This window comes from Lutra lutra, chromosome 2, assembly GCF_902655055.1.
Source record: "Lutra lutra chromosome 2, mLutLut1.2, whole genome shotgun sequence".
NCBI classification, from domain to species: Eukaryota; Metazoa; Chordata; class Mammalia; order Carnivora; family Mustelidae; genus Lutra; species Lutra lutra.
Window position 1 is genome coordinate 59,863,551 of NC_062279.1, and position 23,116 is coordinate 59,886,666.

Here is a 23,116-nt window from a genome sequence, read left to right on the forward strand (position 1 = left end):
GAGGGGAGGGCCGCGCTCCGGAAGTGAAGCGGCCAGACCACCCGCTAATGGATGCGGAGCGCAGGGCCTGCTGACCGCTTTCCGCGCCAGGGTAAGTATGGGGCAGGGTACACAGGGGCGAAGACCCGAGGGCGCAGCCCCTGGCCCCTGCGCCCCTCTCCCCCACCTACCTGGGCCAGCAGTCTCTCCCCCTACCGCATTGCAGAGGTGGGCCAGGGGCAAGGGTCCACCAGAGTGAGGGCTTCCTCCCCTTTACCCAGGGTGTAAGCTGATGAATGGGGAAAAGGGGACGAACCGACTGACGCCTGGACACCCGGGGAGGGAGGAAGGGGCAGCACTGACGATGGGGAAGGGATGGCGCAGACTGTATGAAGAGGTGGGGGCCTTACGATGTACGGGATACGAAACCTGGATACCCGTGGGCCTTGGTGGGCTATGCAGTGATTGAAACGAAGAGGTTCTCACTCACCGCACCCACAGTGGTGGGGGGCGCCTAGCCTGGCCGGGAGAAATGCAGAAGGGCGTAGCAAACGCGGCGGGCGGGGTGTGTGTGTGTGTGTGTGTGTGTGTGTGTGTGTATAAAGACAGAGGTCTGCGCGCCGTGGGAGTGTAGCAAAAAGTGCAGTCTGCAAATTCTGGCACCGAACGGCAAGTTGTAGTAAGAGTGGGATGAGACCTGTTCTATTGCCCAAAGGCGTCAAGTACAGTAACTGCGCCACTGCATCAAGAAGGACCCAGGAGATTGTCTTGATTTGGTATCTTCCGCCCCTCCTTCCTTGCCAAAAAAGAGGGTAAGACGCAGATTGAAGCCCACTCCCCAAGTCCCCAGCCCTCGGCGCCCAGAGTGCCCCGCCTCGATCCCCCTCCCGCGTGGCGCACTGCGCCAGAGCCGCTGGGTTTCCCAGGTTGCCAGACGCCAAGTGCCTGGGATGTAAAGTGCGTGCGTGCGAGTCCAGTGGTGGGGTAGGAGATGGGGTGCAGTCTGTGATGGTGCCTTGAATTGTGTGAGGCCACGCGGGGGAAAGGTGTGTGGACTTGCTGTGCACGTGCAGTTAAACCAGCCACAGCTACTGGGTTGGTGGGCAGATAAGGGGCATTTTGATTTGTTCCGGTAACGCGGTTTCTGAGAGTCCTTCATTGCTTTTTCCTGTCCCCACGTCTTTTCCATGTATCAATCCCTGCCTCTGGTCGATTACAGCCCCGCCCCTCTTTCCATAGTGGCAAAATCCTGCAGGAAAGATGCCCATCCTTTGGCTGCTGGAGAGGGAGATCTGGGCATGCTCAGTAACCAGGGTGGGTTTGGGTTCGGAGAAGCTGTATACCGCAAGACCGTTGCGCAGGGTAGTGCGACCAAGGATCCATTCCCATTGTCAGCCCTTGCCCCTGGAAGGGTAAGTTCAGATACCTCCCCACCCCACCCCCCATCGTGAGGGACAGTTTGGGGAATGGAGTTAAATTTGGAGGACGACCAGTGACAGTTTGAAGACTAGCCCAGCATTACAGGTGGGAAGGAGGACCCGGCTGAGAACAAGGAGACTGCCAGAGGGGAAGAATAATTGTGTGGAGGGGCCCGAGAGAACCAGAGGTAGGCGTTTGGACTCTGCATCCGATGTGCTTCGGATTTGAATAAAGTGCTTCCACAGAAATTACATCATTTCCTACCCAGAGCAAGCCCATGAGAGGAGTGCTTTTATTATCACCCATTTCCAGAGCAGGAAGCCGATTTAGAGAGAGTGAGGCACTTTGGCCAAGGTCACTATCTAGCTAAATGATCCAGCAATTACAGGTTCCTTTTCCAATGTATCCCATCTTTACATGAGAAAATACAAGATTTCTACTTTTTTTCTTTTTTTTTTCATGTCCAAATATTTCCATTGCAGGTAGAGATCACCTTTGGAAAAAGCTGCTGGCCAAAGGTAGCCTAACCTCAACATGGCCTTTATTATGTAGACCTTGGAGATGTTTCTTCCTGGGCAGTTGATACCTTTATACAGTTCCTATTTCCTCTAAATATTATGAGGAGAAGAAGGTTACCCCTCATATCTTAGAAGGGAAAGTATGGCATGGAGAAGCTCAGATCCTTGGGGCTGCTGGCTGGGGGTCAGATCCAATATTTTGCTTTCCTGGCCTTCTGGCACATGCCAGGTCTTCAGCACCTTCCAGAAGGACTCAGAAAATGTGCCTGCGGCGGGAGAAGCTGCCACCATAGCTGTGGGCTGACATCTGTGGCATACGGACCCCATTTGGACTGATGGGGATGTTTCAGGCCTACCGAAGGATATTCGTAGCCCCGTAACACACAGCACATGGCAGTAAGTGGGAGACGGTAGGAACTCTTCCCTTCCTATATCCCCTGGTCTCCACCACTCTCCACACATGTGCTTCCTGTTTTTCTTTTTCCTCCAATGACCTGTTCACATTTAAATGTTATGAAGCATTTTTAACATTCATAGCAAAAGAAACACCTAGTTGTGCATTTGCAAAGTCTGCCCACACATAACAAAAGAGAATTCATAATTCCAAGTTTAACACATTTGGTTCTGAGATTTTTTTTTTTTTAATTGTTAAACCTAGGGACACCTGAGTGGCTCAGTTGCTTAAGCCTCTGCCTTTGGCTCAGGTTATGATTCCAGGGTTCTGGATGGAGCCCCGCATTGGGCTCCTTGCTCAGTAGGGGTTCTGCTTCTCCCTCTCCCTCTCCCTCTGCTCCTGCTTGTTCTCTCTTTCTCACTTGTTCTTTCTCTCTCTCAAATAAATAAATTAAATCTTTTAAAAAATGGTTAACCTATACTAAATCATTATGCCTATAGTATAGTATGGTATGGTAAATAAGTTAAATTATTATACCTATATTAAGTTGGTTTTAAATGTTTGAGTGATTAATTGGATTTTTTAGTCAAAGAAATGGGGCAACTCCATATTGTTTAGTAGACTTAATTATATTGTAAAGGATTGTCATTTTTAAAATAAGTTCATTAACAGTCATCACTGGATATCATCAAGCCATAAATATATATTATTGTTATTTATGTGTAACAGGGCAGCTTGGCTTGGCTGGAACTAAGAAGGACCCAGACACACCATTGTGTGGAGATGGGTGACACCTTCCTTTTCTAGAAGCTACTACATAAGCTTGTGACTCTTATGAACAACCGGAACACATACACAGGTATCTAGCCATATCTAATTTCATTCTTCACATGGGGGAAAATCTCGAGTCCTGTCTTCAACCATGGCTCAGACATTAATTGGCATGCCTGATGAGCAAATGATGGGGAAGCCAGATTGCAGGAGGGTCCCCCAAGACAAAAAAAAGAAAGTCACTCTAAGCAAAGAAGAGGTCTGACAGAATGGGGCAGATGCAAATCCAAAATGATACAGAACCCCTGGTCTACCCCCACTTGCATCCTGAACCAAAGCACAGTGCTCCCCAGGGAGGAGAGAGCTGTGTGGTAAAACTGACCATTGTTTCACTAGGAGTCCAAGCCACCTTGCTGGGACACTTCTCTTCGGGATCACTGGGTGCCCAAGTGAAGACCTTTCCCAGTGGCTAGCGAGAGCAGCTCTTGCAGGTGGCTGGGGCCATTGGAGAAAGGTCAACACCACCACGTGGCCGCTAGAGTCCGGGAGAGAGCCACAGCAGCCCCTGGATAGCAGAGCCACAGGGAGTGGCGCTGGCATTACCAAGATACCCAACCAGGCATCTTGGCTCAGGTCTAGAGACAGAACTGGCAGTGCTGTGTTCTTACCACTACACGAGTAAGGGTTATTGGTCCCCAAGACTTGGGGACTGCTGGGAGAGTGGCCTAGGACCCATTCACGGGGGAAGTAGAAGTTCAGGAGCTCATCCAGGATATTCTGAGTTCTACTGCAGTGCGTATCTGCACCACAAAGGAGTTGGTAGCCCTAGAGTTAGAGCAAGTGAATACCGGCACCATGGCACTGGCCCTGTTGGAGGACTGGTGCAGGATCATGAGCGTGGATGAACAGAAGTCACTGATGGTTATGGGGATACCAGTGGACTGTAATGAGGCTGAGATTCAGGAGGTCCTCCAGGAGACTTTGAAGTCTCTGGGCAGGTATAGACTGCTTGGCAAAATATTCAGGAAGCAGGAGAATGCCAATGCGGTCTTACTAGAGCTTATGGAAGATACTGACGTCTCGGTGATCCCCAATGAGGTTCAGGGAAAGGGGGGGATCTGGAAAGTAGTCTTCAAGACCCCTAACCAAGACACGGAATTTCTTGAACGACTGAACCTATTTCTGGAAAAAGAGGGACAGACAGTCTCGGGGATGTTCCGAGCCCTCGGGCATGAGGGAGTGTCCCCGGCCACCGCGCCCTGCGTATCACCAGAGTTATTGGCGCATTGGTTGGGACAGGCGATGGCACATGCCCCGCAGCCTCTGCTGCCCATGAGATACCGGAAACTGAGAGTGTTCTCAGGGAGTGCCGTGCCTGCTCCCGAGGAAGAGCCCTTTGAAATCTGGTTGGAACAAGCCACTGAGATCGTCAAAGAGTGGCCGGTAGCGGAGGCAGAAAAGAAAAGGTGGTTGATGGAAAGCCTGCGCGGCCCTGCCCTGGACCTCATGCACATAGTGCAGGCAGACAATGCGGCCATCAGCGTGGAAGAGTGTTTGGAGGCATTTAAGCAAGTGTTCGGAAGCCTGGAGAGCCGCAGGACCTCCCAGGTGAAGTACCTGAAGACCTATCAGGAGGAGGGGGAGAAGGTCTCAGCCTACGTGTTGCGGCTAGAAACCCTGCTCCGGCGAGCGGTGGAGAAAAGAGCCATCCCCAGGAATATCGCAGACCAGGTACGCCTGGAGCAGGTGATGGCGGGAGCCAACCTCAGTGAGGTCCTTTGGTGCAGGCTGAGGGAGCTGAAGGATCAGGGCCCGCCTCCCAGCTTTCTTGAGCTAATGAAGGTAATCCGGGAGGAAGAGGAGGAAGAGGCCTCTTTTGAAACCGAGAATACTGAAGAGCCCAATGAAGGGGATGGCTATGGCCGCTGGGATCACGAGGCAGAGGACTAAAACTCAGCTCAGCACAGGATCCACGGCCAGCGCGCCTAGGGACATTTGCTTTATCCGGCTGATACCAGGCTGAGTCGCTCTTTTTGTCGTTGAATGTATGCAACTGAAATCGAGGCTTGGAGCCAGGTCTTAATGCTTCCCTCTCAGAAAAAAATTATCCGAGGGTTTCTTGGACCCTGCATGGATGATGAGAAGAAACACCAGATTCAATTCCAAATATGAACTAGGAAGCCGAAGGACTCTGAGGCACTTGAGGTCTCCCAAATAGACCAAAGTTTACCCCTACCGTAGAAAAAAAGAAATGACATGAGGAAGAAAATATCTTTTGTAATTTATTTAAAAATAGAAGCTCTTGGACTTGTCAGGTGATTTCCCTTCTCAAATCAACACCTTCTCTCTGAGTGCCTAGCAGTGTGAGGCGCTGGTCAAGGAGGTCAGGATCCTAAATATAAGAGAATGGGTGGTGCTCTCAGGGAGCTTACCACCTCCTTGAGGATGTGGCCTTGGTGGCGGCATGGGAGAAGCTAAATAACCATGTGTAAATAAGTCACCACACCAGTAGACGCACCATTGCCAAATGAATACAACCACCTCCCCTATGATGTTTCTTTTCTTTACTTGGGATGCACTCCTCCACTTCTCCACTAGATGGCAGATGGATAGTTCCAGGCACTGTGTTAGGCCCCCAAGGCACAGATGACTCAGCCTAATCTCTGCTTGTATGAGATCTACAGTGTGCCAGACACCTTTGAGAAAGAGTGGACATTATGGGAAAACATGCTAGAGGGGGAGGATTGGATTTAGTGAGCTGACCGTTCTGGTAAGAGAAGATTTTTATTGGCAACAAAGGGGATGGAGGAGAGGAAAGGAGCTCATATTTATTGAGGGTCTGTTATGTCCCAGGTGTTTCACATGTATCTATTGTATTTATTGTACACAGCAATCCCAGTATGCTACCATTTTGCCTTTTTTGAAAGAGAAGACGAAGCTCAGATGAGTTAAATGGTCCCTCAGTTTCGAAATAATAACAAGTGGTTATTAAGAGCTGAGATAGAAGTCTGGAACTTTCTGTCTCTTGGTAATCCTCTGGCCACTACCATTGTGATTTTCAGTTGTGCTCCATAGTTCTGCAGAGATTTTTCAGGAGTTCCATCTTTAAAATGTATTTTGAAGTCTTCACATCTCTACTGAAAAACAGGTAGATTCAAGCTGTGTTGATATACAAATGTCTTCACACTTGCATTCACCCACAGCTCCCTGATGTTTCCAAAGGGACCTTGTGCAGACCTTGGAAGTAACATTCTGTTGTGATATCTGAGCGCATATCTGGACTTCTCTCAATTGTTCAAAGATTAAAGAAGTTATGGCACCTCACAGGTGTTTAAATCATATTCATGCATGCCCTGTGATGTAATGTGTGCTTGGAGAGCACAAATGAGCACCATTCAGTTAAATGCTAGTTGATAGATAGCATCGTGGTAGCTTTTTTAATACAAAAATCAGTTTCCTTATCAAGAAAATGGGAACATAAAAGAATAGGATTGTTGTTAGGCTCCAATGATGTAATGCCTTTGAATCACTTAGCATGATGTCTGGAACATAGAAGGCCTACAATAAGGCTTAAGACTCCTGATTTTCATGATATTTATTGTATGTTTAATGCATGCTGTCTTTATTGTTCTAACAGTGCTGTGGTAACAAGTAAATATGTAATCTGTCAGTCAAGTTGTGACCACATTGCATTGGAAACCATTTTAACTCCCCTCGTACATTTGAGTGCTTGTTGTCTGTTATCTTTGTGATAAGTATGTCAGCAGCTGTTGATTGTTGTTAGTGATTTGACTTGGAAACAATTAATTATATTTTCTGATGGTGGATAATTTTAATGGAAGAATATCCTGAGATTCTAAGAGAAGCATTTTTTTAAAAGGTATCATTTGTGATCACTTCTAAGTTACAATTTTTCAATACTGTTCAACCAAATACACTCTGATTTCAGGTTTTTTGTATTCATGAAAATGGCCTCATTGTTTTCAGTTATTGACAGGATACAAAGTAAAATGTTGTAAACATGAATTTATAAAATAAATATATGCTAACACAATTCTGAAGTTTTTTGTTTCATGTATTGTGATTCTGTGTTAGCTGTTGCTTGAAGGAGTTTCATTACAAAAAAAAAAAAAATTGATAGGTAAAGTTAGAAAATCAAACCAAAGCCAAAAGATCTTGAATTCTTCTAGATAGGAAACCCCGAGAGCCAAGTGCTGAAATAAGGGTACTTGAGCTTTGTCTCCAGGGATGAAAGAGGGTGCAGTCCACTCATCATCGATTTCCCTTTTAAATTCCATAAAAACAACAGATGGAGGCCTGTTCCCTCAGAGACCTCAAACTCATTTTCTTGGTCAAGTTCTGTACAGATAAATTCTCCATATCTGTTCTGCCAAGAGTGAAATGACCTAGAGGTAAAACATTGCATCTTTTGGATGAAGCTGTTTTCTTTTTACCTTGCAGATGTGTAGGAGGAAAATTCCTCTTGCCATAGGCCTTCTCAAAATTTTTTTCTCTTCCACTTTTCTGCAGTGCAGTGAGGGAGGATTCATCCCTGGGCTATACACAGTGCAGAGCAGCATATCACAAGATGAGTGTCCTGAGGGATGCCCAACACCGTCTCCCAATCACTTGAGCAAAAAACCCCATAAAAAAATTGGCTGCACTTTATACTTACTATGTCTCCAGTCCTGACCCTTGGACATTGAGACCTCCAAGATTACTTAGCACACTGCTGAAGACAACTTTTCACCATGGCCATCAGCTTTCTCAGGCCTTAGGGTCATCTGACATCTCCACTGCACCAACCAGTACTGCCAAGCCTCACATCCTATTGTCATCCGCCGTCCACCCCAAATCAAGATTCTGATCATCAGTCTCATCTTTGCTCTCCTGTCCACGCTGCACTGTGTTTCCTTGCAGTGCTGATCTTCAAGGTCATCCAACATGCCTTCCTGATACTCATGATGTCCTAGACAAACTAGCCTATATCATCAGAGTCCTTGCAAAATTCCCTGGCACCATATTCCTTCATTGAACTCTGGTCCTCCTGGTAGCCTGCTGCCCTCATGTCTCTTGAGTAGAAGCTGCTCAGTCTCCCACCTCAGGAAAGATTGGAGAGTGCTGGTGGGGCTTCTTTCAGTTCACCATCCTTACCTTCCCACTTGCAAATGCATTTCCTGGCATAACTGACTCCCTCTGCCCCACCACTCGCTGTAGGTCAGTCCTGGCAAGCCTAGACCGAGGATTGGCAAAGCAACCTGATGTGGGAAGAGCCTATTTAGGATGGCACCTGGCCAGATGTTATCTCTAGCAAGAAAAAGTAGGAAGAGGAAGAAAATGAATGTAAGCCTTATCTAAGGGAGTCCTCCAAGTCAAGACTGGGAAAGCAAAGATGGTTGGAAGCTAGAGTTTCAAGGAGTGGAGCCTGAAATGAAACATAGAAGTGAAGTAAGAGGATCTGAGACAGTCTTGTCAAGTACACTCAGAGTTCATTTTTTGTTGACCATCAGCATAACCTTTGAATGGCCTAAAGACTCATGATCAGAGCAGACATCTCTCCGAACTCCTTTCTTTCAGGGTGGGCCAGGAGCTCCTCTAGTTAACTCAGGGAAGACTTCTACTCATTTGAAAGTCTCCTGGGCCTGGGGTCCAAGATGGTGTCCAGAGATGGGCTTCCTAGAAACTAGCCTCCCCACAGTAGCAGGCTCTGGATTTGTCCCTGGTCCTGTCCTGCATTACATAGCCTTCTGCTGTACCTGAGTGGCCCTTGTTATCCCAGATGAACATTTTCTTAAAAACTAGAGTAACTCTGGAAGTGAATGCAAATCAATTCGATCATAAGGAAAAAAAAGGTGTAGGATTTCAGTCTGTCTTTCAGGACACCAGCTGGAGCTGCCCATTAATTGTGTGGGGTGCTTAAAGCAGCAGCTGAGGTTTTTTCCCAATCTACCCCACCCCCACCCACCCTTGCAGGGAAAGGTTAAGCAAAGGAAGGTGATACCCAAACTGTGGGTAGTGCTGAGGCTAGGAGCTGAGGCAGAAAGTTCCCAGAGAGGGCAAGGAAGGCTCACCTCCAAACCATCCTGTCCCAGACCTACCCCTGCTCGGCACAGCCTAAAGGCAGTTCTGCTGAAGGCCCTCCATGTCTTCTTGGTACAACAGCTTTCCCAATTAATTTAGCTCCTAACACAGCTTTCTTGAAATAACAGGCAATTGTCACAAAAGTAAACTTTATTTTTTTCCTGCTTTATTTAAGGTATAATTGACAAGTAAAAATTGTGTATATTTAAGGAGTACAATGTGATGTTTTGATGTCCTTATGAATTGTGAAATGGTCCCCACAATCAAACTAATTAACACGTTCATCACCTCACATGGTTACCGTGTGTGTACATGCACGCATGCGTGTGGTGAGAACACTGAAAATCTACTCTCTGCAAATTTTAGGTACACAAATGGTATTATTAATTGTAGTTACCGTGTTATACATTAGATCTCCAGAACTTATGCATCCTGTATAAGCGAAAGTTTATACCCTTTGACCAGCATTTTCCCGTTTCTCTCACCTTCCAGACCCTAGTAACGGCCATTCTACTCTCTGCCTCTACGAGTTCTACTTTTTTTGATTCCTCGTGTAAATGAGATAATGCACTATCTGTCTTTCTATGTCTGGCTTATTTCACTTAGTATAATGTCCTCCTGGCTCACACATGGCAGGATTTCCTTCTACAAAAGTAAACTTTATATTGTAGGTGAACATAAGAAAGATAGCAGAAACCAGGTTGAGGAATAAGGACCTAAGGGACATGGAGTTCTGTTAATTAACAATCACATTGCATTCCCCAGTAAAAACCCATACAAGGGATGGCAAGCCTCTAATGACATTTGTTGAACTTAGGAACCCCCACTATTCCAAATAGTAGCTAGTGGACATTTTAAAGGTTCTAAATAGAAAGCTTCTACATGAGCCTAAGACAACTGTAAAAGTCTGAGGCTAGATGTGCTGCCATCTTGGGAAAAATATCTAACAACCCAGAATTGCCAATTACTGTTTCAAATTGCAGGGTGATTCATGGGTCTAAAACTAAGGTAGTGATCCTTTGTGATTGATAATATAGATACATTTTGGTCCTCCAGACACAGTTTCTTGCTTACAGCTCCCCAAACCCTTGGAATTTCCTAAGTGATAAGAACAATGGGAGCATCATTTGTTCTATTTGGTCTCAGTGTCCTCTGTTCCTTAAATGACTTCAGAGCCACAGAGGTGAAATGGGTGTCTTACTATTCACGACAAGCTTCTTTAAACCACTGGGTTTAAGTTAATGATGCGATTTTGAACCGACCATGGATAGAGGGTTGGTCCCGCCCTCTGATTTCCAGTCAGGGGAGAGGGTACAGGAGGTTGAATCAATCACCAATGGCCAATGATTAATCAATTGTGCCTAAGTGATAAAGCCTCGGCAAAAAAAAGAAATGGAGGGGGGTGGGGTTAAAAGGCTTTCCAGGTTGATGAACTGGAATGCACCCTTATGGCAAAAACTTCAGATACAGAGTGAATTCCTTGGCTACAAATATCCAATCACAGTGTGAAGCAGAATCACAAAAGGACTCTTTGAAAGTGAAATGTGACCCTGGCCACATATATGATTACATGGCCCCTTGTCTTAGAAAACTTGAAAGTAAAAAAACCTGCCTCTGGCTTGATATAATTTTCTAGGGTGTTTAGGCCAGGTATCCTCCTGTGTATTTTGTGTTAATTACCCAAGCCAACCTGAATACCTAAAGTTGACTGTGCAGAAATCCTATTTCTTTTCCCTGTATTGGACAAGCCCAGACAAGAGTATCGTAAGTTCACCCCAAACAACCACTATCATCATAAAAGATTAATTATGCTAAAACAAGTAATTATCATAAAGCCTGTGAAAAGACAGCTCGTTATTTTTTAAATATTAATATTGTCATATATGTGAGTACTTTATAGTATAATACTACCCTCACATATATTTTGGTTCTCCCCAATAACCTGTGACATAGATGTTTTCTGAGACATTTAACATAATTTCCAAGGTTGTATAACTATGAAGTAACTGAAGCAGATGAGAAACTAGATATTCTAATTTCATATCCCATGGCCTGTCCAGTAGGTATTTGGTAATCTCAAGATCTATACAGCCGATAAAATGTTATATGCTTAAGCCTTCTACAGGCACCTCAAACCTAAATTTTGCTTCAGTTTGCTAGAATGTACCAATGAAGCCAACAGGACCTGGAGATTGATTTAGGGAAATGTCTTAATTATTTTATTATTTTTAAGTAGGCTCCATGCCCAACCTGGGACTCAAATTTAAAACCCTGAGATTAAGAGTCACGTGCTATACCAATTGAACCAGACAAGAGTCCCTAGGGAAAGGTTTTATTACAAATTCAAGCCATTCCAATTTTCTATTTTTTATTGAGTCAGTTCTGGCAATTTCAAGAAATTCATGCATTTCATCTAAGTGATCAAATTTATTGTCAAAAAATGTTATTGTCACAATAAATGTATTGCTCATAATATACCCTTTGTATCCTTTCCAAGACTGTAGGAGCCTTAGTATTCCCTCCTCCCCCTCCCCACGTTCATTCCTGATATTAATATTTTGCATCTACTCTTTTTCCCTTGATCACCCTAACTAGAGGTTTGTCAGTGTTATTGACTATTTTAACAACACAACTTTTGGTTTTACTGATTGCTCTATTTGTTCATTTTCTATTTCATAGATTTCTGCTTTTACCTTAATTATTTTCTATCTCCTTACTTTGTGCTTAATATCTTTTTTCTAGCTTCTTAAGGTGGAATATAAGTATTGAAAGCTACAAATTTCCCTTTATAGACTATTTTGCCTGCATTTCACAACTTTTTATACATCTTTATTAGTAGTCATTTCAAAATATTTCCTACTTTCTCTTGTGATTTTTTCTTTGATTTATGAACTACTTAATAATATGTTGTCCAGTTTCCAATATTTGGGGTTTTTCAATCATCTTCCCATTACTGATTTCTCATCAAATTCTCTTGTGGCAATGGAATACACTCTGTGATTTCAAAGGTATTGAGACTCAGCTTATGATCTAATATGCAGTCTATTGTGGTGAGGGTTCAATGTGCCCATAGAAATAATGTGGACACTAGTATTGAAGCTTATACGTTTTGTTAACCTTCAAAATAAAACTGCCAGTTATTTTACCAACAAAAATAGGTTTATTCATGAATAGCTGAGAATTTCAATCCAGAACAAGCAAGCTACTGCTAAACCATGGACAAGTCCCAGAGAACAAAAGAAAGAAATGCTTTTTTACAGAGAAAAGGCAGAGTTGGGAGAAACTGTTATAAACTAAAAGTCCATTGGAATAAACTGGGAGTTCAAAATATCATCACTTTTCATTGGCTGAGCTGTGACTGTCTCTCATTGGCTAGACTGTTACCAGGGTAGGAAGAAATCTTTCTTCCTCTTGCTAGGATAATAGTACTATCGACTTGCAAGGTCTGTCTTTTCCTTTCGGATTTACAATTGACAACAAGGGCTGGACATGACAGCTCCCCCAGTTAGCTTCCCGATGCCATTCTAAATGAATTTTCTTTTTATTAATTTTTACAGTTTTAACTAAATCAAATTGGTTGAAAAGATTGGCAGTTTTTTAAATTTTCTTACTCAACTGTCTACATGCTTTATGAATTACTGAGAGGAGTATTACAATATCCAATTATAATTGTAGATTTTTCTATTTCTCTCATTTAGTTCTTCCAGTTTTGGCTTCTTTTTTTATCTCTTTTGCATATGGATATCCAATTGTTCAGGCACCATTTGTTGAAAAGACTATCATTTCTACTAAATTGCCTTTAAATCATTGTCAAAAATCAGTTGGCCATATATGGAGGTGCTTATTTCTGTACTTTATTGTATCCTATTGATCTGTTTGTCTATCTTGGCATCAATTCCCACTGTTATGTTTACTGTAGCAATATAATGTCTTGATGTCAAGTAGTATAAGTTCTCCAATTTTGTTCTTTTTTGATGTTGTTTTAGCTATTCAAGATCCTTTGAATTTCCATGTGAATTTTAGAACCAACTTTTCAATCTCTAGCCAAAAAGCCTTCTGGAATTTTGTTTGGATTGTCTTTAATCTATAGATCAATGTGGGGATAATTGCATCATGACAATAGTTAACCTTCCGATCTACCAATAGGTAGATTTATTTATTTATTAGGTCATTTTTCTTTTTATAACAAAGGTTTTTAGTTTTGAGTATTGATGTCTTATGCATATTTTGTCAAATATAATCATAAGTATTTCATTTTTAATGCTATTGTAAGTCATCTTGTCCCTTAATCTGTGTCCTGCAACCTTATTAAACTCAGTTTTCAGTTTTAGTAAGTTTTTTTTAAAAAGTTTTATTTATTTATTTGAGAGAGAGAGAGCATGAGCAGAGGGGAAGTGATGGGGGAGAGGGAGAAGCAGGCTCCCTTGGGGCTCAATCCCAAGACCCAGACCGTGACCCAAGCTGAAGGCAGATGCTTAACCAACTAAACCACCCAGGCACCCCATAGTCACTTTCTAAAAGATTTCATGGGAGTTTTTAACTGTTTAACTTCTTTCTGTTAAAGAAGACTGTTTAATTTCTTTCTTTCCAATCTAAGTATAATTTTATTTCTTTTTCTTGCCTAATGGCACTGGCTAGAACCTACCAGTACCATATTGAATAAAAGTGGTGAGAACATTATTGTCTTGTTCCTGATTTAAGGGAAAACCATTATTTTTTACCATTAAGTTTGATGGTAGTGAGGTTTTTCATAAATATTTGTCATAGGTAGAATTTCTAAAATGGCTTCCCAAAGATGTTCTTCCTAATCCTTTGAAAATCTGATTATACAACTACCAGAGCATGTATAAAAGTAGAATATGACCCAAAACTTCTGCAGCAACTACTCTCAAGTAGTCAGCACTTGGTCAATAACTGCCAGTTTCCCTAATTAGTTCCCACTTCAAACTTAAAAACAGTAAGAGAAAGACAAATATGTTCCCCTAAGAAACCACACAGGATGTCTTGCTTCTGTTTAGCCCAGTTCAGTTTTCCTATACCAACAGTCTCCAATCAGAGTGTACTCTAAACCTTCTCCTTTTCCACTATAAAGTCTTCTGGTTCCCCAACCTGACTTTGAGAGTCTGCAAAACGCAAATGATGGTGTCTGCCCACCCTGTAAGGCCTAAGTAAGTAGCTTTTGTTTGTTCTTATTTGAGTAGTCTTCATTTACTCCCATGACCTGGAACCTGTGAATATAATGAGATCTCAGTCCTGCAATTATGTTATGCTATATGACACAATTGACCTTGAGAGATTATCTATGGGCCTTATCTAATCATATGAACCCTGAAAATTAGAGACCTTTATGGACCAAAGACCTTAATAGACACTTACCAAAGAAGATACCCAGATGATAAGCATGTAAAAAGAAAAAAAAAAAAAATGTGCCCCAACTCTCCCAACTCCCTGTGGCTCTATCGTGTTTTGTTTTTTGTTTTTGTTTTTTTTTTTTGTTTGTTTTTTGCTCTTTGGTTTCCTTTTGGTTTATTTCTATTGCTGTGTCTTCTGTTCATTAATCTTTTCTTCTGCAGTAGCTAATCTTTTACTGACCTTTTTCAGCGTATTTTTAATTTCAGTTTATTTCTACTTTTCCATCTCTAGAAATTTACTTTGGGTCTTTTTTTAATATCTTGCATATCTCCACTTATTGTGCTTAAATTTTCTTCTAGCTTCTTAAACATATGGAATACAATCCTAATAATTGTTTTAATGATCTCTTCTAATTCTATCTGATGAGTCATTTGGGTGAGTTTCAATTTATTTTCTTCTCATTGTGAGTCATACACTTCTAGTTCTTTGTATGCTATGCATGGTGGTTTTTGCCATATTTTGTGAATTTTGCCTGCTGGATAATTTTTTAATCTTATAAACGTTCTTGAGCTTTGTTCTGGGATATGGGCAAGTTACTTGGTAACAGTTTTATCCTTTTGATTTTTACTTTTAAACAGTTAGACAATACCAGAAGAATAGAATTTAATCGAAGTCTAATTTTACCCAATATGAGGCAAAACCTTTAGAAGTACTATACCTAATGCCGCATAAATTAAGAAACTTTCTACTCTGGATTGTGGGAACAAGCACTATTCCTGGACCTCATATGAGTACCAGGAGGACTGTTCTCATCAGTCCTTTGAAGTGATTCTTTTCTTTGTATTATTTAGTTTCTTCACACACATAAGCTAATCAGTAGTTAGCTGGATCCTTAGGGGATTTCTTCAAATCTCTGAAATTCTTACTGTGTGAAAGCTATCTTATTTCCAATACTCTGGCTTATGAATTATATGAATTGTCTTTGTGCTCCCACCTCCATGTATTTAACTCAGGGAACCCACCAAGTTCTACCTGGTTCCTTCTCCCTGCACTACAGTTGAAATTCCCTTCAGGCAGAAAGCTGGGGCAATTATGGAGGTCACTTCATTTGTTTCCTCATTCTCAGGGATCACTGGCCTTTGGTACCTGATAGTCAATATCCTATGAACTGTTTTTTTCGTATTTTTTTTCTGGTTGTTTCAGACAAAAAAAAGAGTGTAAATCCAATTCCTGTTCATCCATCTTGGTTGAAAACAAGTCTTCTGGGTTCAATTTTCTTTTAACCAGATTTTAAAACTAGAACAAATGTCTTTTAGATTTAATATTTTTAACACTATTCATTTTTTTGTGCTCAGTTGAGTTTCCATCTAATATCATTTTCTTTCAGTCTGAGGACACAATGGTTTCTTTAGTGCTAGTTTACCGGCAATGAATTATCTTAGCTTGTTTATATGAAAATGTCTTTATTTTGTCTATACTTTTAAGGAATATTTTTACTAGATATAGAATTCAAGGTTTGTAATTTTTTTTTTATTGTAGCATGATAAAAACCTTTCCTTTATCTTCTGGTTTACACTGCTCCTGACAAAAATACCATGGTAGATCTCATTTTGTTCTCCTGTATATAATGCATTTTTTTCCCCTCCTGTTTCTTTAAGATTTTCTCTTTCTTACTGGTTTTCATCAACTAAGATTATAATGTGCTTTGATATGGTATTTATTCTTCTTAGCGTTCATTGAGCTTCTTGAATAGTGAGGTTCATATTTTTCATCACATTTGGAAAATTTTAACTATTTTTTTCAAACTATTTGCTAATTCCACTCTCTTTTGGAACTCCACTTTCACATATGTTAGACCACCTTATATTGTCCTCACAGTCATTGAGAATCTGTTCTTTTTGTTCAGCCTTTTTTTTCTCTCTGTGCTTCAACTTTGAGAGTTGCTATTATTATGTCTACAAGTTTATTAATATTTTTCTTTTGTGGTAAAAGTAAAAAATAATTGGTAAATTTTTCATGTTAGATATTTTATTTTCAGCTCTAGATGTCCATTTGTTTCCTTTTATGACTTCTATTTATCTCATTATCTAAAGTTTTCCCTTTAAATTCTTTTTTTTTTAAATAATGTTCTTTAGTTATTTATTTATTTTTTAAAGTAATCTCTACACACAACGTGGGGCTTGAATTCATGACCCTGGGATCAAGAATCACATGATCTACCAACTGAGTCAGCCTCCTTTAAATACTTAAGTATGTTTATTATAGATTTTTAAAAATCTTTTTCTATTACTTCCATAATTTCTCTCATATATAGGTCAGTTTATATTTTTTTCCTGGTTATGGGTCCCATTTTCCTGCTTCATTGAATGTCCAGTATTTCTTAATGAATGCTGAATGAGATGGCTTTGTAATATGTCGAGTTGGCTAGGCTGAGCTACACCCTGCAGAGTTGTGTTTCTGGTGAAAATTGTACCCAGTTAGGATAGGGTACAAGGAGTATTATTTCATGGAAGTTGGCGTATAGAAGGAAATCAACAGTGGTTTTGTAGCCACACACACCTTTTCCAAATTATTGAATCAAACACAAATCTAGTTGGTGTTTTGAAGGAATTTTACAGATGTAATTCAAGTCCATATTCAGTTGTCTCTAAGTTAATAAAAAGGACATTATTACAAGTGGGCCTGACTTTATCATTTGGAAGCCTTTAAAAGAGGGCTCACACCTCCCAGAGCTCAGAGACTCCAAACAACAGTTGGGCTGAAATTACTCTTCTTTGTTCTTTCTCTCCTCCTTCCAGTCTGCTGTGATCTCTCCTTCCTGACTGTCTGCAGTATGGACTTCAGGCTCTCTTAGCCAGTTCATATAATTATGTAAGCCCTCTTCTAATAAATCCACACACACACACACACACACACACACACACACACACACACCCTTTTTGTTTTTTACAGTCTTGAGAGGTTTTTGTTTGTTTGCTTATTTTTGCACTTTTCATGCTATGAATTCATGAGGAATCGGTTCCAGCAGCTCAGGCTCCTCTCTCAAGTTCTCACAAAGTGTGCTTCTCTGGGTGGAGCTGGCTGGTGCTTCAGTTGAGCCTAAATATCTTTCTCTTTGGCTTCCTTCTTTTTCTGATAATTTTCCTTCACACACTTCAGGAAGCTGTCTTGGCTCTTTGAGTACTTAGTATGCTCAATATGCATATTAATTCTCTTGACAAGAATCTTGCCCTTGTTTGGGGGCACCTGGGTGGCTCAGTGGGTTAAGCTGCTGTCTTTGGCTCGGGTCATGATCTCAGGGTCCTGGGATCGAGTCCCGCATCGGGCTCTCTGCTCAGCGGGGAGCCTGCTTCCCTCTCTCTCTCTCTCTTTGCCTGCCTCTCCATCTACTTGTGATCTCTCCCTGTCAAATAAATAAATAAAATCTTTAAAAAAAAAAAGAATCTTGCTCTTGTTTGTTTACAACAATGCCAACAGCATGCTGGGTAACATTGTAGTTTTGCCCTAGTAACATTTGTGGGGTATTCCTTTTTGAACAGTGCCCATTCCCTTAATATCTACAATATCACCTTTCTTGTAGATTCACAAGTATGTGGCCACAGAAATGACTCCATGTTTCCTAAAAAGCTTAGAGAACTTACAGTGGGCCTCTCCTCTTTCTTTTTGTGTTGGTCATTTTGGCAAATTACTGGAAGATGGAGGTTCCAGCTGAAAGGCACACATACATATTTCTTACACACTGACACTTGAATGATGCAGGAGTTAGGGATACCAACTGCCTGTGCAGTCAAAAATCTATAAAAAACTTTGACACCCCCTCCAAATTTAACTACTAATAGCCAATTGTTGACTGGAAGTCTTACTAATAACATAAACAGTTGATTAACACTTATTTTATAATATATATGTTATACACTATATTCTTTTTTTTTTTTAAAGATTTTATTTATTTATTTGACAGAGAGAGATCGCAGGTAGGCAGAGAGAGAGAGAGGAGGAAGCAGGCTCCCTGCGGAGCAGAGAGCCAGATGCGGGGCTCGATCCCAGGACCCTGGGATCATGACCTGAGCCGAAGGCAGAGGCTTTAACCCACTGAGCCACCCAGGTGCCCCTACACTATATTCTTACAATAACGTAAACTAAAGAAAAGAAAGCATTATTAAAAACATCATAAGAAAAAATACAGTTGGGCGCCTGGGTGGCTCAGTGGGTTAAGCCTCTGCCTTCGGCTCAGGTCGTGATCTCAGGGTCCTGGGATCAAGGCCCGCATCGGGCTCTCTGCTCAGCGGGGAGCCTGCTTTCTCCTCTCTCTCTCTATGCCTGCCTCTCTGCCTACTTGTGATCTCTCTCTCTCTGTTTCAAATAAATAAATAAATAAATCTTAAAAAAAAAAAGAAAAAAGAAAAAATACAGTTATAATAGTATACTGTATTTATTTTTTTTAAAAATCTGTGTATAAGTGGACCCATGGAGTTCAAACCCATATTGTTCAAGGGTCAACTACATAGAGTGATGATAGGTAGGTAGATAGATAGATAGGTAGATAGGTAGATAGATAATAGATAGATTATAGTCTCCTACTCATTCTGCCCTTCTGGTTGAACTCTGATTACTTAACCCTGACAATACACTGGTCATTGTGAATGTTAGGTTGTTGAATGCCTAGATTTTGTTCTCTTCCCTTAAATGTGTTGAAGTTAGTTCTGGCAGATAGGTAAATTCTCTGTGAACAAGCTTCAACCTTTTGAAGCTTGTTTTTAAACTTCACTAAAAGGAGTCAACTTGGGGCGCCTGGGTGGCTCAGTGGTTAAGCCTCTGCTTTAGGTTCAGGTCATGGTCTCAGAGTCCTGGGATCAAGCCCCACATCGGGCTCTCTGCTCAGTGGGGAGCCTGCTCCCCCCTCCTGCCTACTTGTGATCTCTGTCAAATAAATAAATAAAATCTTAAAAAAAAAAAAAAAAAAGGAGCCAACTAGGGCTAATTCAGCTGTGATCCTTCTGGAGTCTCGTGAATGCTCCCAGTACTCAGAGGCTTCACTCTTTCAATTAGCATAACTCAGACAAGTCTAAGCCCTGTGTGAGCTCTGGGAATGTTTGGTTTTAGAAACTGCACTTTTCTTTGCCTGGTGATGTGGAGTGTTTTTTATAGAGGCATAATTAAGTATTTAGCCAAAGATTCAAGGGGACACCATGCTTATATATGGAGCTCTTTTCTCTACACAGCTCACTTCTCTCTAATACTCTGCCTGACAAATTCCAATACGCTGGCTCTCCTTCAACTCAATGCGACCACTGTCTCTGCTTGAGTCCCTCTTCCTTGCACCAATATCAAGAAAGTGTCTTTGGGAAGAAAGCCAGGGCAATCCTAGGGCTCATCTAATTTGTCTCCTATCTATCAGGAATCACAGTTCTACACTGCCTACAGTCTAATGTCTGAACACATTTTTTTTTCATAATATTTATCCTGTTTATGGATGTTTACAGCAGGAAGGCAAGTCTGGTGTCATACTAGGTGTTACATCATGGACAAAAGTGTAAGTCCACCTCCTTGTTTGAAATATATAAAAAACATCCAGTGCATTAAATACTGGTAGGAAAGAACCACTAAAGAGGAAGCTGAAGATGGAGAAGAGGAGTGATTGAGGGTCAAGTTCTCTGAGGAGTAAGGTTCTTTGCACACAAGGCCTTAGGGAAGAAGAAAGAGAGAGTTGAAGGCTCTATGATGAGGACCTATTTGGGTTGATGCTCAGTCAAAATATTAAGGCCAGGTTGTCTTAGAGATTGTCCAGTCTAAAATCCCACCTGTATAAAAGAAGAAATTTCAACTGCAGAGTTTGTGACTTGCCCAAGGTCATGGTTTCTCTGAGTGGCAAAGGCAAGGGCAATACCTCTGTCTTTGTCTCTCCAGGCTTTCTTCCTAACTTATAGTCCTATTTTACAATGCTCTGTAGGTTCCTTTTCTGCCACTCATGCCTTCCAGACCCCAAATCCCCCTGCTTTTATTTGTGCACCAAGCCAAAAGGTGGAGCAGGGGGAGGCTTCAGTCAAGCTTAAAGATGTAGGCAACTTCAGGATGGACAAGTAATGAAAAGAAGGGTGATCTGAGTCTGGGGGAAAAAGCAGAGCAGAGTTACAATGGATGCATTTTTCTGGGACCAGAAAGGAAACTAAGCCACCTAGAGCAAAAGATTGTATCTGTGAAGACTGGAAATTAGGGACCAGAGCATGGAGAACTGGGAATGCCAGGGGAAAAAATTAAGAGTTATTTCTTTCATTTATCCATTATTCATTTTTTTAAATTGTATTGAGTGCTTACTATGTGCACTGTCTTTGCTTGGAACCATGGACATTGATAGCCATTAATAGTCTGAGTGAAGGGAATAGAAAGATGAAACAGGTGACTCCTAGTAAGTACACAGTCAAAGCAGGTCCCCTGAGACGTAACACATACATTCATACTTGGTTGCTGTCCCTGAGACATTGCGCCTGACTGAACATATAGGTGTGGTCCTTATTCTCCTGAAGCGGGTTCACACACAGTGAGCCTTGTATTAAGTTACGGAATGAGAGAGCAGAACTATTCCTGAGCTGAGATCCAGGAGACCTTGGTTTAAGTGCTGGTTCTGTCTCTCAGCCACTTCAGTTCCCTAAGCCTTTGTCTTTTCTTAAAACAAAACAACAACAAAAAACCCAAAAACATTAGAAACAGAAGACCACCAATTTTCTTTTTCTGGGCCAGAATAAGATTAATTAATGCATTCAGAAATACTTACTTCATGTCTTCATGCTAAGTACAGTCCCCGTAGCCGGGATACCAAGCGAAAGTAGAGAGCATCCTGACCGCAAGGAATCCCGTTATGGGATCTCACATAGATTACATATATGGTAAAGGTGGGAATGTAGAAGAAGCAAGGACGGAACCACTTGTGTGGGCCAGCCCTCCCTAAGCTGAATCACTCAGACCAACCTTGGCCTCCTTTTGCTGGGAACTGTGGATGGCTAGGCTTCCATCAGCAACTTCCCAGGTTGCTGTATCCAGTGAGAAAAAAGACCTTCAGACACGTCAAGACACAAGCATATCATGTGAGGGCAGCCAGCCTGCCGGTGCCCCCTGAGGACCCCACGCTCTCTGAACGGGGATGTACAGCAGGATGATTTGAGGCTGACGTTTCTGAGTCTGACAAGTGGAGCTTCGGCAGCCCAGAGGGAAGTCATTAGTTTGCTCAGGCAGCCACAGCAAAGTACCACAGACTGGGCGTCCCAAACAACAGACATGTATTTCTCCCAGCTCCGGAGGCTGGAGAGGCCACAATGAGACGCCGGCAGGCTGGGTTTCTCCTGAGGCCTCGCTCTCTGGCTTGCTGATAACCGTCTTCTCATCAGGTCCTCACAAGGTCTTTGCTCTGTGCTTGCACACCGCTGGTGTCTCTTCCGTGTGTTCCAATTTCCCATTCTTATAAGGACACAACTCAATTGGATCAGTAGCCCCCTTCCCGCAATAGCCTCGTTATAACTTCCTTGAAGGCCCTGTTTCCCCCAGTCCCATTCTGAGATCCTGGGAGTTGGGGCTCCGACATAAGATTGGGGGTGTGGGGCACCTCCCCCGGGAACAGAAGTCAAGTCTGGGTCTCTCACTGCTTAGCACAGGGGGGACAAGGGTGAGGACCGGGGGCCAGAGGCAGCTCTCCTCTGAGGGGAAAGCACTGCCCACGTGCCATGACTGACAAAGAAACAAAAAAAAAAGGGAAGCCAGCCACTTCCAGGGCGGGCGCGAGGCTCAGAATGTGCGAACATGGCCCTTTTCCAAAATTAGAGAGCTCTGCAGATACTCTGTTGCTCTAAATAGCGCCTGTTGATGCCACTTTCAGCTTTTTTCAGACCTCATCTTTTAACCCCTTGGTGACCACCAGCGTGCCACCCCCCCCTCCAAGAGATACGTTGAGATGTACCCCCTCCCGCCCAGCCTGCTGGCTCCGTGTGTCCAGACTCTCTCTCCTTGTCTCAGCAGATCTCATTTTCCATGCTGGCCATTACTCTCAAGAAGAGAAAGGCGGGGGTCTGGCACACCGAACAAGAAATTATTTCAAAGAAAGCCTGTTGCCATGGGAACCGGTTTGTCAAATGCTTTTCTGCGAGGGAGGTGTCAAGAGTGGGGCCCAGCAGCTTTGCCCAGGCCCTGCCTGCTTTTCTCCTTCATTTGCAACAAGAACAATGAATGATTGGAGAGGGGGCTGGGGAAGAAAGCACTCATCTGTCAGAAATTCCTCCTGAAAGTGAGCCCAAGGGCTTAAGGTATGGCAGGCTCTAATGGAACCTTCAAATGGCAGTGCTGAGGGGCAGGCCTGGGGAGGGGCTGGAAACAATGGGGATGGCGAAGTCGTGGGAAGCCACCTCAGATGGATCAGAAAATGTTCCCGTGGCTTTTCCTCTGTACTCAGCCTGGGGCCAGGCTCTGTCAGGGATGCCAAGAGAGTGTCAAATCTAGACCGAAGCTTTGGAGAACTGGCGGTCTCCATGGGTCAGGGAACCCAAGCCCCTGAGAACACGAAGACCCCAACCCTGCCCTCCACTGAGCCCAGGCACCCTATGTGGCCTCTCCATCC

At 42.6% G+C, this 23,116-nt stretch overlaps 1 protein-coding gene and 1 pseudogene across 2 annotated transcripts; one reads left to right on the forward strand and one right to left on the reverse strand.

Moving 5' to 3' along the window:
* The first annotated feature begins 5 nt into the window (after positions 1–5).
* Positions 6–5,341, forward strand: PNMA2 (PNMA family member 2). Of its 2 annotated transcripts, XM_047717539.1 has the most exons (4): positions 12–91; positions 1,881–1,916; positions 3,040–3,169; positions 3,478–5,341. In XM_047717539.1, exon 4 carries the CDS (start codon positions 3,937–3,939, stop codon positions 5,029–5,031), a length of 1,095 nt encoding a protein of 364 aa, XP_047573495.1. In that variant the 5' UTR covers positions 12–91; positions 1,881–1,916; positions 3,040–3,169; positions 3,478–3,936; the 3' UTR covers positions 5,032–5,341. The 2 variants fall into 2 exon arrangements, with proteins under 2 accessions (XP_047573494.1, XP_047573495.1); XM_047717538.1 differs by lacking the exon at positions 1,881–1,916 and having other exon boundaries at positions 6–91.
* A 12,165-nt stretch (positions 5,342–17,506) lies between these two features.
* On the reverse strand, positions 17,507–18,193 carry LOC125094272 (60S ribosomal protein L21-like; annotated as a pseudogene).
* Between the last annotated feature and the right edge of the window lie 4,923 nt (positions 18,194–23,116).